The sequence below is a fragment of the Ambystoma mexicanum genome, chromosome 3q, assembly GCF_040938575.1.
Source record: "Ambystoma mexicanum isolate Mex_15411 chromosome 3q, UKY_AmexF1_1, whole genome shotgun sequence".
In the NCBI taxonomy this organism is placed as follows: Eukaryota; Metazoa; Chordata; class Amphibia; order Caudata; family Ambystomatidae; genus Ambystoma; species Ambystoma mexicanum.
The window spans coordinates 883,999,005-884,012,457 of NC_090926.1; the positions used below are offsets into that span (position 1 = coordinate 883,999,005).

General features: G+C 49.5%; 1 protein-coding gene across 1 annotated transcript in view; it reads right to left on the minus strand.

The window, feature by feature from the left end:
• SMURF2 (SMAD specific E3 ubiquitin protein ligase 2) overlaps positions 1–13,453 on the minus strand; it is a 1,271,870-nt gene that overhangs the window by 583,531 nt on the left and 674,886 nt on the right. Inside the window, exon 10 of the mRNA XM_069655016.1 lies at positions 8,491–8,649. Coding sequence (XP_069511117.1) covers positions 8,491–8,649 — 159 coding nt within the window. The remainder of the gene's footprint in view (positions 1–8,490; positions 8,650–13,453) is intronic.

The window sequence follows — 13,453 nt, forward strand, 5'->3', positions numbered from 1 at the left end:
TGGAACAGAAGTAGGAGGAAGCGAGACGGTATGTGGCAGCGGCATCCGAGCACGCCAGTCATAAGAATGGCGGAATGGATTTTTACATTCCACCAAAGGTGAAACAGGCTGCTCAGCCCCAAAACTAAGAATCCCACCACCCGCCGTCGGGAACGTAGGTGTAATGGAAGGATCCAAAATGGCCGCTGTGGACCATGAGGGATGGGCCGCCATTTTGTCGATGCCTGAAGAGAACTGCGTCACATGTACAGCTGAAGTAATTGTCTCCACAGGCTGGTCAGGGTACTTAAGTAACAGTTTAGCCAGGACATCTTAGAGGTGGCCCCAACATTAGCCTCCAAGGGAACAGAGGAGTTATGGTGCATGACCACCCTCTTTGCCCCCTTGACGGAATCGGTAACACTGCGATGAGCGCGGGAAATCGGAGGAATGACCCTTACAGACAAGACCTTAGGAGCAGGTCGCTCGGTTATGTCGGTACAGACCTTAGCCTCATCTAAAGGAACCTCGTGTTCCGTCCCGATATGTATAGCTCCCTCGTGAGGGGCATCAAGCCATGGTTTGGTACAGAAAGCTCCAGAAACAGACCTCAGAGCGAACCCCGATGTCCAAAGCCTCAGACGAACTGGGCCTACATTTAGCCAACGACAGGTGAACCTTGGAACGTGTTCCTGTCTTGGCAGGTCCGTCGTAGGAACCCACAGAGAAAACTCTGGTACGCCTTTTAGACCTGTGAGGCACCTCAGGAGCAATCCTGGTGGTAGAGCTACTAGAGCCCCTCCTGGACCGAGAAGACCCCAGAAAGGAGTACCCCAGCCAGGCACCTGAAAAAGTAAGGACCTTACCGGGTGTCTCTTATTTTCGTCTATGAAAAGCTGACGACGAGGCGGATGAACGCTTTGAAAAACATCCTGCCACCGAAGAAGACAACGCTGGGGTGCCCGGACGGAGAGGTAATCGCAGTAGAAGCATGAATCCCAGCGGTGGTCCGGCCCGAGACACTCCAAGCGGAGAGAATGGGGATCCGCCCTCGCACGAAGAACAGGACACAAATCCCAGACGCTCCAGCATAGCCCGAGGACTACACGACCGCAGAACCGGAGCAGGAGAGAAGGACAACTGGAACAAAAACTGCCGATGATGCAAGTGCGTCCAGTCCCGACCATGCAGAGAAAAGGACAGAAGGGCGACGCGGAGCTCAGAAGGGTGGCGTTACGGCTGCGTGCAGTACACTGCATAAAAAGAGGAGGACAAACATTTTCAATTTTTTTTGCTTTTTTGAAAAAAGTGCTCCAGTCCCATCCCGAAGCACGGAATGTCCCACAAATATGGAGGAAAGGGGACAGGACGTAGGAGTACAGACTTTTACACAAATGCGACAGGCATAGGTACCACCTTCGAGCTTACCCAATGTCTGTCAAGCTAACGTGAGACAAGACAGCAGGGGTTAGGATTGCTTTTGATTACCATACTGGATACGTGGGAGGACAATCAAGGCCTATTTATTTTTGTTAAATTTAAAATAAGAATCCAAGTATTTACAATAGCTACAGTCTATGCACCAAATTCAGGGCAAGTTGGATATCTACAGTCTGTTTCGGCAGATTGGAAGCTATAGTCAGACTCATGCTGGAGAACAATAATTACAGGTAAGTAACTTAATCCTTCGGCAGCATGGGGTCTGGCATGGATTCACATGCTCATGAATAATGACTACACAGCAGTATATATACACAACCATGGGAGGTTGCACGGCTCAACAGAAGCAATCAACACTTACCCCTGGAACAGGCTCGCCTCAGTGAATGGGTTGCGTAGCACCGCTTGCTCGACCTGGGACTCCTCCCTGGAATCCTTGTCGATGCAGTAGAACCTTATGAAGGGGTGCGTGGACCTCCACGTAGCAGCCCTGCAGATGTCGAGCAGGGGCACAACAGAGAGAAATGCTGCTGTTTATGCGATGGCTCTGGAGGAGTGGGCTCTTGGCCAGCCCGGAAGAGGCCTGTTAGCCAGCCAATGACAGTGTATGATGCAGTGAGAGAGCCACCTGGAGATGGAAGACTTGGACAAAGCCTTTTCGTGATTCATAGGTCCAAATTTGACGAACAACTGAGAAGTCTTCAGAAAACCCGTTGTGTGTGCCACGTAAAACCTCAAGGCATGAGCAACGTCCAGCCAATGCAATGCCGTTTCCGTTGGCGACAAAGAATTCAGGAAGGAGACAGGCAATACCAAAGGCTTGTTGAGGTGGAACTCAGACCGCACATTAGGCAGAAAGGTGGGGCCCCTCCTGGCTGCATTATCGCCACAAGAAACGCCGTCTTCCACAAAAGGAACTTTAGGGGAACCCGATGCATTGGTTCGAAGGGTACCCCCATGAGTTTAGTCAATACCACATTGAGTTCCCAAGCTGGAGCCAGAGCCATCACCAGTGAAAAAGTTAAAGAGGCCCCAGATGAACTCCTTAACCAATCTGTGAGACCAAAGAGAAGGCCTACCCGGGGGCCTGGTTTAACAGGATATGGCGTCCAAGTGCATCTTGATCAGAGCTGCAGGGCCGTGACACGCAGGGGGGTGATCTTCTGCACCCGGCACCATACGGAGAATCACCTCCATTTATGGCTGTAGCACTTTAACGTGGAAGAGGCAAGCCAGGATGTCCTTACATTCCGTTGGCAAGGAATAATGCCAAAATTCTAGGGCTGCAGGAGCGAGATCCTGAGGTTCAGCGAAGCTGGATCGTGATGTAGAATCGCTCCCCATTCTCTGGTGTGAAGATCGGAAAGTAGCGGCAGCCTAATGGGTAGCGCCTTGGACAGGCGTAGCAAGTCCGGATACCGTTCTGTCTCTGCCAAGCCGGAGCACCAAGGATCATCCTGCAGTGACACTGACACAGAGTGTGTTGATCACTTGTAGTAGGAGTGGAAAAGGAGGGAAGGCGTAAAGGAAGAGTCCCTACCATGGAAATGAAAAAGCATCCCCCATGCTTTTCGGTTGCGGGAATCTGCTGGCGAACCTCTGACACTTCATCACCATCGCAAAAAAGTTGATCTGGGGATGACCGAATATATGGAGTAGCTTATCAACTTGGTCCTGGTGACGTTCCCACTCGTGGCAAGAGCGTAGCTCCCGGCTGACCGAGTCTGCAATTGCGTTTGCGGCGTCTGCCAAGTGGTAAGACAAGAGAAATATCTCCTGATTAACAGTCCAGCGCCATAGCTCCTGGGGCTCTTTGTAGAGAGCCGGAGAGCGTATCCCGCCCTGCTTCCAGATTTAGAACATGGTTGTGGTGTTGTCTGAATATACTCGCCACCTTGCCCTTCAGCGACAACATCAAGGACTTGGGGCCCAGAAGACAGCCCGAAGTTCCAGGACATTAATGGGAAAAGCCTTCTCTTCAGGTAGCCAGAGGCCTCTGGCGTCCAACTGTCCAGTGTGGGCTCCCCAACCTTCCAGTGAAGCATCTGTGGTGACCGTCTCCTTGTATGGTAGGACTTGAAACTGAGCCACTTCTGAGAGGTGCAGGTGCACGCCCCACCACTGTATAGCCTGAGTGAACTCCTCGTTGAGGGTGGTCTTGTCCTTTCAGGATCCTGAGACCGTCAGCCATCTTGCATCCAGAAACTCCTGGAGAGGTCTTATCTGCAGTCTGCAAAGGCGGACGAGGTCGATGCAGGAGGACATCATGCCCAGTAGCGACTGGACTGCTCGCACTGTAGCCGAGCGTGCCACCACCAGGCGCTGTACCTTCCCTAGGATGGCTACCACCCTCTCTTCTAAGGGTCACGCAAGACATGTTCTGCGATTTCTCCAAGCAGGACTTTGGAGCATTTATGGAAAATCCATCAGCAGATACAGTCCTCTTCGTGTGTTCGCTCGCCAACACGTGCGAGCAGCATCAGATGAGCCAATCGTCCAGATAAGGGTAGATGTGGATGCCCTCCAGACAAAAGGTGCACCGCCACCAGATCCAGGAACTTTGTAAAGACCATTGGGGCCGACTTCAGGCCGAAGGGAAGCACCTTGAACTGATGCGGTTGTCCCTGTATCACAAACCACAGGAATTTGAGATGCTTCCGGTGGATTGGGAAGTAGGCGTCCTCCAGATGCAGCGACATCAGGAAGTCGACTTGTTCCAGCTGGCCGAGCACGTGCTGCAACAAGACCATCCTGAACTACTGGGATTTCAAGTACTTGTTGATGCGCTTCAGGTCCAGGATCAGACTCCACCCTCCTGTCTTCTTTCAGACCAGAAAGTTTCTGGAGTACACTCCGGAGCTGCTGGAACAGGCTCCATCCCCCCCTTCTACATGGCGTTGACCTCCTGCATCAGCTGCGCCACGTGTGGTTCTTGTCGAGTCACGGGGGAATACGAGGACGCAATGAAGTGGCCCTGCCCAAGAGCATCCTACACCCTTCTGTCGGTGGTGATGGTCTTCCACGCACCGACTAACCTTGCCAGCCGGCCTCCCACTGGTGTGCACAAGTGGGAGCTTGCTTCCCTGCGCTACCATATGCCTGTGAGCGACCCCTGTACGCCTCTTGTGTCGTGGAGTGGGAAGGTCATCGATAAGGGGCGTTATATCCCTTGGAGGACCTGCCAGACTTTCCTCTTGAGGAAAGTAAGGATGACAACCAATGTCGCTGCAGGGTACCCAGGGAACGTGCTGTCTGTGTCTGTCTTGATCACTTTCAGGGACTCAACGGTCTTGCCAAAAAAAGACCCCACTATCAAATGGCATGTCCAGAACTTTGCACTGAACATCCGGTCTGAAGTTGGTGGCTTTGAGCCATCCCTGCCGCTGAAGAGACACTCTGTTGCCCACTTGCTGGAAACCTGAGTCTGCAATGTCTACTGCCACTGTAATGGCTTGTTCCAAGGCCACTTCCCCTTCTTGAAACAGCGCAAGAGCTTCCACTTTCTTATTGTCGGGTAAGAGGTCCAGAATATGGTGCAGTTTTATACCATTGTTCCCTGGTCGTAGCAGGACAAAATGGGCAGGCCGTTAGCAGCTTTAATGGTGCTGGAAGCAGTGTATATGTTCCTTTTCCATTCCATCGCGTCCAGCTCCTTCCCCTCCTGGTCTGGAGGCACCATGGACAAAGACGGGTTTGCCGATCATTTCCTGGCCGCGGCTGAGACCAGAGTCCGGTGAAGGCTGGAACCTCAGGCACTTGGGGGCCAAGTCCTGGAGCCTGTATTTCTTCTTCAGCCTATCCCGCTTGGCCAGATCAGTGTTCAGGGTTTTCATCAGGGTCAAGCCCTCCTCCCAGATATTGGCCATCAAGGGGACGGACATGATGGTCTTCTGTCTGGTCTCACGTCTTTGGTAAAGGAAACCTTCCTTTTTAGTTTCCTCAGGTACCAGATGAAACAGCTCTGAGGTCCTGGACATCATAGCATGAAACGAACTGAACTCATCCGGTGGAGAGGCCCTGTGAGGTTCATCCCCACCCAACGGCTCCCCGTCAGCTGGTACAAAGTCATCTTCCTCGTCTGTGTCCATGGTCGTAGCCACTGTATCTGTGCCCGTGTCTATGTGCGTCGCCGGGTCCCTGAGGTCCTAGAGGGCTCCTACAGGGTGCAGGTCCGGGTGTGGGAGGCAGTCTACGGGATTTCAGAGACCAGCATGTGCAGCGTTGTCAGTATGTCCACGGACATATCCCTCGGTGTAAGCATGAAAGGAACAAGTGGTGTAGGTTCAGGACTGATGAGTCTTCCTCGACGAGGCAGTTAAGTGGGCTCCCTCCATTGGAACCCCCTCGCCCACCCTCACACCGAGACTGGTCCCTGATCCCCTTCGTGGTCCAAATAATAATCTTCGGCAGATCATCCTCCCCCTTGTCCGAGATGGTATACATCTGCACCGGCTTCTCCGGGGTAGCCCGCGGGACTGTACCTTTCTTAGGGTCGGCAGGAGCCTTACCCCTTCCCCTGTCCGGAAACTTTTGGGGAGCAGCGGCCAGGGGAGCTGCTCCCATTCCAGTGTCCTTCGCAGGTGCCGCAGCAGCTGCCTCACGCCTTGGTGGCAGTGACACTCTAGGAGTAGCTGTCATTGTGACCAGGGACACCACCGTCATGGCCAGCCCCCCCTTTGATGAAGGTGTCATGATTCCTGCCCCTCATGTCCCCAGCCCTCCAAGATGTCAGGCTGGAGCCAGGCCACGATCACCTACATGGCCCTCAAGGGCCTCTCCATCCCTCCAAAGACCCACTTGGAGTCAGACTTGGCGCTTGTGGCACCAGACTCACTCACTCTCATAGGACAACATTGGGGATTGGACTTGTAGTGCATTGATGGGGACAAGATGGATGCCCCCACATATTTCGGTTCCCAGAACTGCATGTGCAGTCTAGTCTTTTGGGTGTGGTTCAGCCCAGAGACACCTGGGATACCCAGAGACTATTTAAGCCACGCCCAGGCTGAGAAACATGCTTTGTGTTTTCTGCACCTGCAGCGTGACACCCACCGTGTTCGGATCGGTCTCCAGTAGGCCTGCATCTTTCTTCTGCACTCGGCTCCTGCAAGAACAAGAACGTTAGGAACAGCCTTACCTTGCAGCGCTTCTGCCCATTATTCATCGCTTCTTCTGTTCTGCGGGCATCTTCGGCGGTGTCATTCCCATCCCAGCACGCCGCTTCCTAAGGAAAAGGGGAAAGAACAGAAAAAAGGCATTAGTAAGTATTCAGCAAATCTTTGCTTATTTTTAAAGACAGTACGAGCTTCAAACGCTTACCTGAATCCCAGCCGCTCTAGGGTAACTCTGTCTCCGGAACTTCTCATCCATCTGCAAGAGGGAAAAGACACTCCAGGTTAGCGTGGAAACATCTAGAAGCGCTGCATACCGCGCTTACTCACTGCATTTCTTCTTCATAACCGGCATCCACGCTGAAAACATTGCGGCACCTAAAAGGCACAGAAAAATAACTCAGTTCAATACAAATACGAAAGGGTCGCATCGCGCTCTCACTCACCTTCAGCGCTACTCATCTCAGCAGCATGTCGCCATCCCCGGACGCCGGCCATCATCTAAGGAAGGAAAGGAACGAAGTTAGAGAACTGTTCAAAAGACTCGTTATACTTACCTGTCAGACTCTTGCCAGTGAAGTAACTAGGCAGCAACGAGCCTGCATCAATCAACGCACCCCTGCGCTGAAAGCAGTATGGAGAGCACACTTTCCAAGAAAACAAGGTGAGCTGTGGATCAAAGGGAAGGGTTGGATCCCGGGGAAGAAGGGGTTCAAGCACACAAAGACAATAGGGAGTTAAACTCTACCAATCCTGTGTTTCAGGCCCAGTCTCCAGTCGAGTAGACTCCAGGGAAGGGTTCGCAGTTGTAAGAGGTCAGAACAGGCTGAGTGACGTCCCCGTGGATACCAGGTGAGCGTTACAAGAGGTGATGGCTGTCGTCGAGGTCGTCGACTGAGTGGTTGGACCCTTTGTCAACATGGCTGTGGGTGCCATTGACAAAGTTGTTCTTGCCGGCTGAGCTGCCGATGATGATGGCGTCACCTTTCGATCTCTTCTTCGATCTCTTATCCAACGGTAAGCAGAGTTTTGACCGAGTCAAGGACATTCTCTTAGAGGGAGCACCCCTCATTAGTAGGCTTGCCATAGAAGTAGTTGGTGACGGTGACCTTGTCCTTCCTATGCTGGGACTCAACTGCAGCAAACCCCGTGGGAGCAATGTTGTGCAGCTTGGCCTTCTTTTTGACCCCCGGGAGCGTGACATCCTCAAACTCCCTAGTTTGTTCTTGGGACCGGCCGGTCCTGGGTGCAGCAGAACCATGCACTGAAGCAGAGTCAGAGACCTTACCCGACTTCAACCAAGCCGCCAGCCTGCCGTATCGGTCTTTCTTTGTCTTTTTTTGAAAATACCCGGCAGACCTTGCATGCCTCCTCATCATGGTCCGGATACAGGCAATACAGGCACTTATAGTGTCGATCTTCAACAAACACATTCCTCAATGCACACTTCACACAGAGTTTAAAGAGGCATCTCCTTTCTTCGGTCAGGATGAAAAGGCGCGAAATAGGCGCAAGCCCGGGCCTTCTTGAAACTCGATGAAAGATCTGCAATTCAGTATTATCTTCGCTGATAGCGGTCCCCCGCTGTAGGTAGTCGACCTCCGGTTGAACGATGAGACAAAAATCTTTCAAAATGTACTCAAAATGTGTTGAAATATGAGAAACAAAAGCAACAAGAGGACTCCCAACACTGAAGTATGCAGTACAAATCAGAAGATTGCCACCAGAGGTGGAGCTTGGGGAGAGGACCATCATTGGATTGCCCACAAAACACAGCAGGAAGAGAGGAAAGTTAGAAACACATGTTAAACTAAATTATGCTTGAAGAATGTCCTTACATAAGGAATGTGTTTCAAAGCTGTGCCGATGCCAGGGAACCAAAAACCAAAGAATACAACAGATTACATCCAACTATGAACACACCTCAAAAAAAATGGGTTAACTTACACAACAAACTTACTTTAGGACTAAATGCAGGTTAGCTGAAAGACGTGGATCTGTAAACTGTGTTGTTCTGTTGTTATGATCAACAAAATAGACTCTCCCTGTTGCTGTATTGCGGATTTCCCATCCAGGAGGCAGTGGACCAAGCTCTTCACAATTGATATTGCTAAGATCCCTGTTAAAACAACCAAAATAAAAAATCTGTTTGACACCAGTATAAAATAAGCATTAATAACATGAATCAGGGTGCTTCTACAGCTAAAACGTATTGTTTTAGAAACACGATCTAGTCAGCTGAAATTGTTTGCTCTCATAGGTGCAAAACATCAATAAAAGAAGGGACTATAACCTGCCAATAGTACCGAAAGCGCTTTTTAAGGACCTAGAGAAGCATCATTTAATGCAAATGACATACAAATAAATGTCATTAAAAAAATGAAAAATATGGTCACACCAAAGAACATGTTTACACTGGAAAACTATCAAACATTGGGATCAAGCCTGAAAAACATAACCGCTGATTTTCAGTTTCCAGTTTGTTGAATTTCCTCACAAGGGAAGGGAAGGAATATCTGTAGCCATCATCTGAACAAGTTTCGCAAAGTTGGGCAGACATTTATTTATTAGCATAAAAACGTGCTCTTGCAAAATCATTTTGAGTTGCTATCTTTCTTACTCCCTCCCAAAGTTATAACACAACTAAAACAAATATATTCTGATCACATATTGTCAAAATAAATGTGGGTTAGATGGACACAGGAAAGGAGGCAACATTCTTTTCTGTATTTTGTATTTATTCAGATTGAATTTGATTGTGTAGAAGAGGAAATACACTTCTGATAAATACACAAACTAAGTTACATTTCGATAACTATTTTACAGTCTGATCTCAGTCACAAGAAAGTGTGAAAACGGTTGCAATGCGGATGGGTCTTGTAACAAAGTACTTAATGGCAAGGTTGGGGACGCATGCCTGGATTGATTTAAGCGTCTTGAACTGGTTTAGCATTCACTGCGGAATAAGGGGCAGCAGTCTATTAAGTTGGAACAGGAATATAAGACTCCTGGACAGATGACCTTCCTACATACCCAGGATCTAATTAATAACTGCTGAAAGAGCATTCTGTTGGCAGCCTTGCTGTGACCGTAAACGTTCATACCTCTCGGTTTGTCTTTTTAAGAACTTCTACGCTTGTGAAAAGTTGATCTGGAATGGAATGAAAGAATACATTGGGGTAGAAGTAAAGCATGAGAACAAATGCAACGTGTGTGATTGGGAAGTTGAGGCAGAGCAATTGGCTGTAAGGATTTCATCCATTAATGGATGTTGAGGGCGGTTCTTTAAGATGTGTATGACATGGAACCAGAGGAAACTTCAAGACCACCTTTGGCTGCCGCCGCCACATTCTAGCTGTACCATTCCAGATTAACTAGGGCACTAAGTGTCCGCAATTAGGGCTTCTTACAAGTGTTTGTGTTTCCTGTTAAATTTGAAAATGTGTACCTCCAAAATAAACGTGCACATTGTCGGCAAATGATAGATACGGTTAACAGACCTTCAGTAACAGCCCTCCAGTTAAGGTGTGTATCTGGCCTTTTTACGCACTTAATTCTTGTTAATACAGCACCTCTATTTTTCCTATTCATATCCATTATGAGGTTATTCTTGGCAGCACCCTCATAAATCAATGTAGTCCACTGCAGACATCCAACTAGCCAGAGTCATTATCTGTTTAACACATTCCAGTGTTGGTCAATTCATCTTGCAAATACATTTTGAGTCTGTAAAGTTAACACTTGGAAATAAATTAGTGTGTGTTTTTCACTGTTTTCAAATGCTTTGATTTTCTGTGTTACAATGTTATTTAAGAATTTTGGATCGCTAAATTATAAGTTACTCACCGTAGTGACTAACGTACTCCTGTCTATAGACCCCTTTCCTCCACACTGTATGGGCGTCCCTCGCTAGGGACAGGAGACCAAACCTTTTTCACCAGAAGAAATCTTTTTCCTCTTTAAATTTAGAGGTGCGCGGGGGGCACGGCCCTGGGAGCATGCACTCCCTTAACTCCGCCGACCACTGCCACTCCTCAGTCGCCTTTGACGCGTCGACAATATTGCCATTGCCCAATGACACCAGTTTTATTAGGGGGATGATGGTGGGACGTATGGAGGAAAGGGCACTATGGACTAGGAGTACGTTAGTCACTATAATGAGTAACTTATAATTACTCCTACGTCCCGTCTCCTTTCCTCCATACCGTATGGGCGATTACAACTGAATGTAGCCCCGGGGTGGAGAGGTGACCCTCCTAAGAAAACAAGTTCCTTAACACTGACTGCCCAAATGCTGCGTCCGACCTGGAGCTGGCATCCAAACAGTAGTGCTTGCAGAAGGCCTAAGGCGTAACCCAAGTAGCGGCTTTGCTGATGACCTGCCACGGAACGTGCCTCTGAAAAGCCACAGTTGTAGCTTTGGCTCTGATAGCGTGGGCATGCATATTTACCAGAAACGGTTTGCGCTGCCCCTCATAGGCCTCCTTGATGGCCGCCACCATCCATCTAGCTATAGAAGCTTTGGAAGCTTGATAGCCTAGCCTTGACCCACCGAAGGTAATAGAGAGCTTCCGATTTGCAGGACCTTTTAGTCCTATCCAGGTAGAATTTTAGAGCGTGCCTGACATCTAGACAGTGCAGAACCCTCTGAGCATCGTCCTGGCGGTCCGCGAAGAAAGTAGGTAACACTATTTCCTCATTCAGGTGTAAACAGGATACCACCTTTGGTAAGCATGCAAGGTGCATTCTAAGCACCACCTTGTCCCTATGGAAAGTAGTATAAGGCTCTGAAGCCACCAGTGCCTGGATTTAACTGAGCCTGCCTGCATACGCAAGTCCCACCAGTAGGGCTGTCTTAAAAGTGACTCGTTTGATGTCCACAGACGCCATGGTTTCGAATGGTATATGAGCCACGGCGCCCAAGATCAGGTTAAGGTCCCACGTCAGGTGTTGCTTCTTGATTGGCTGGCAGAGCCTGGTGAGGTACGCCAGATGTCTTTTAACCATCGGATTAGAGGAAGAAAATAACCCCTCCTCTGTGTTCGACATATGTCCACCTGCACCCTTGAGTGTGCAAGGTGTGCAGAGAAGGATAGCACATCGTCCAGAGAGCAAGGCCAATGGATCAACCTCCTTTGACAAAGCCCAGTGGCAGAACCTAGTCCACTTGCTTTTGTACTGGCTCCTGATAACATCGCTCCTAGCACCCTGTATAATGTCTAGGTTAGCCTGAGACGGATGTAGATGCCTTGGTGTGACTGTGATGCTGGAAATGCATCCGAGTAACAGGGCCTCCGTATCCTTGTCCTTTACTGCCTTTTTATCGTGTGTTCTGTCATGTTTTCCACGCAGGAGTTCATGTGGGCCGCCTGGCGGTGCAGCTCTCTTTTGGTTTTGGTGAACGGACCCCATGGGATACCCTTATGGCAATATAATTCACAAAGGACTGTTTAGGGATTGCCAACTGTGGGTTGTCCAATACAGTAGTCACACTTAGGAAACACACAGCTTATTTAGTGGGGTAGATTAGAATGAACACGCATCTCTGGCTTGGCTTTCAAGCTTGTGTTAATGCACTGTGTCATGCTAAAAAGCACATGTTAGTCCAACTCGGGCTAAACAAGTGTCTGCTGCTAATCAGATGAAAAAACGAAAGTATTTAAAGGGTTTTCTCTGTTAAGCAGGTGCAGGTTTTTATAAAAACAAGGAAGACTAAGTTCTTCGGTGGGTTCCTCTCTTTAGGTTTCTTAAAAATACAGGCCGACACTGTGCCGGTTGTGTTAGGCACTAGATCAGGTTTTTCTTAAGCCGACTAGTTTCTGTGGTGCTATGTAGGTAGGCCACATTCCTCAGGGCTATGGTTAGGGCACCAAACTGTGTGCCTTCTTAGTTTAACTGGCAGCGTTGTCTGCGATAATTGAAATCCTCTACCCTCTCCATGTAGCGGGGTTGCTCTGTGCACGGGGGGTGAGGCAGCCTGGGACCTCTTGCTAGTGTCTGTGGAGTCTGGCGCGCGGCCCTGAGGAATGTGGCCTAGCTACATAGCACAGTGTCAGCATGTTCCTGACAAGGATCCCTTCTCAAATGAACCCTGGGGGTCGAGTATTATTAAGAAACCTAAAGAGAGGAACCCACCGAAGAACTTAGCCTTCCTTGTTTTTATAAAAACCTGCACCTGCTTAACGGAGAAAACCCATTAAAGACTTTAGTTTTTTCATCTGATTAGCAGCAGACACTTGTTTAGCCTGAGTTGGACTAACATGTTCCTTTTAGCACAACACAGTGCATTAACACGAGCTTGAATGCCAAGCCATACCCTTATGGCACCCATGGGTGGGGGGTACAACCTTGTGCCCCTAGTGTATGGTGTTGGGCACCTGTGGGTGGCCCACAGACCAGGGTACGGGCTGGTGGCAGCTCCGTGCTGAATGGACTGGTGCCCTGAGCGTCCTCCATTTTGGGGTGCTCCGGCCCTGTCATTGGAATCGGTAGATTCCTGATGGAGACAAGATGGCCCCCGTGGCCTCTTGCCTTCCATCGCCTGTTACCTTGATCTTCCCGAAGTCCTGGGAAGCCCTGACTCTGTCCCTTCCCCCTGACTGGCTGTTGGGTGGAGTGTGTGACAAATACGCATTCTGTGTTGTGGGTGTCTAGTATCTGGTGTTTGACACAATTCGTGAGACAGCCCTGCCCGAAACTGGTATGAATGCATTGTGGAATGTTGAATGGCTGGGTACTTGTCCCAATACACATAACTTGTTGTGAGTGTCTGAAGAGAAGTGAATGGCCTGAATGCACTGTGTGCCTGATTGGCTGCCTGCCTGCATGAATGCCCTTTGCCGTGATTGGATGCTTGAGTATGACCCAGTGGAATGAATGGGTATGGATAGACATGGCGACGTTGGGCCCTGAGAAGGTCTGCC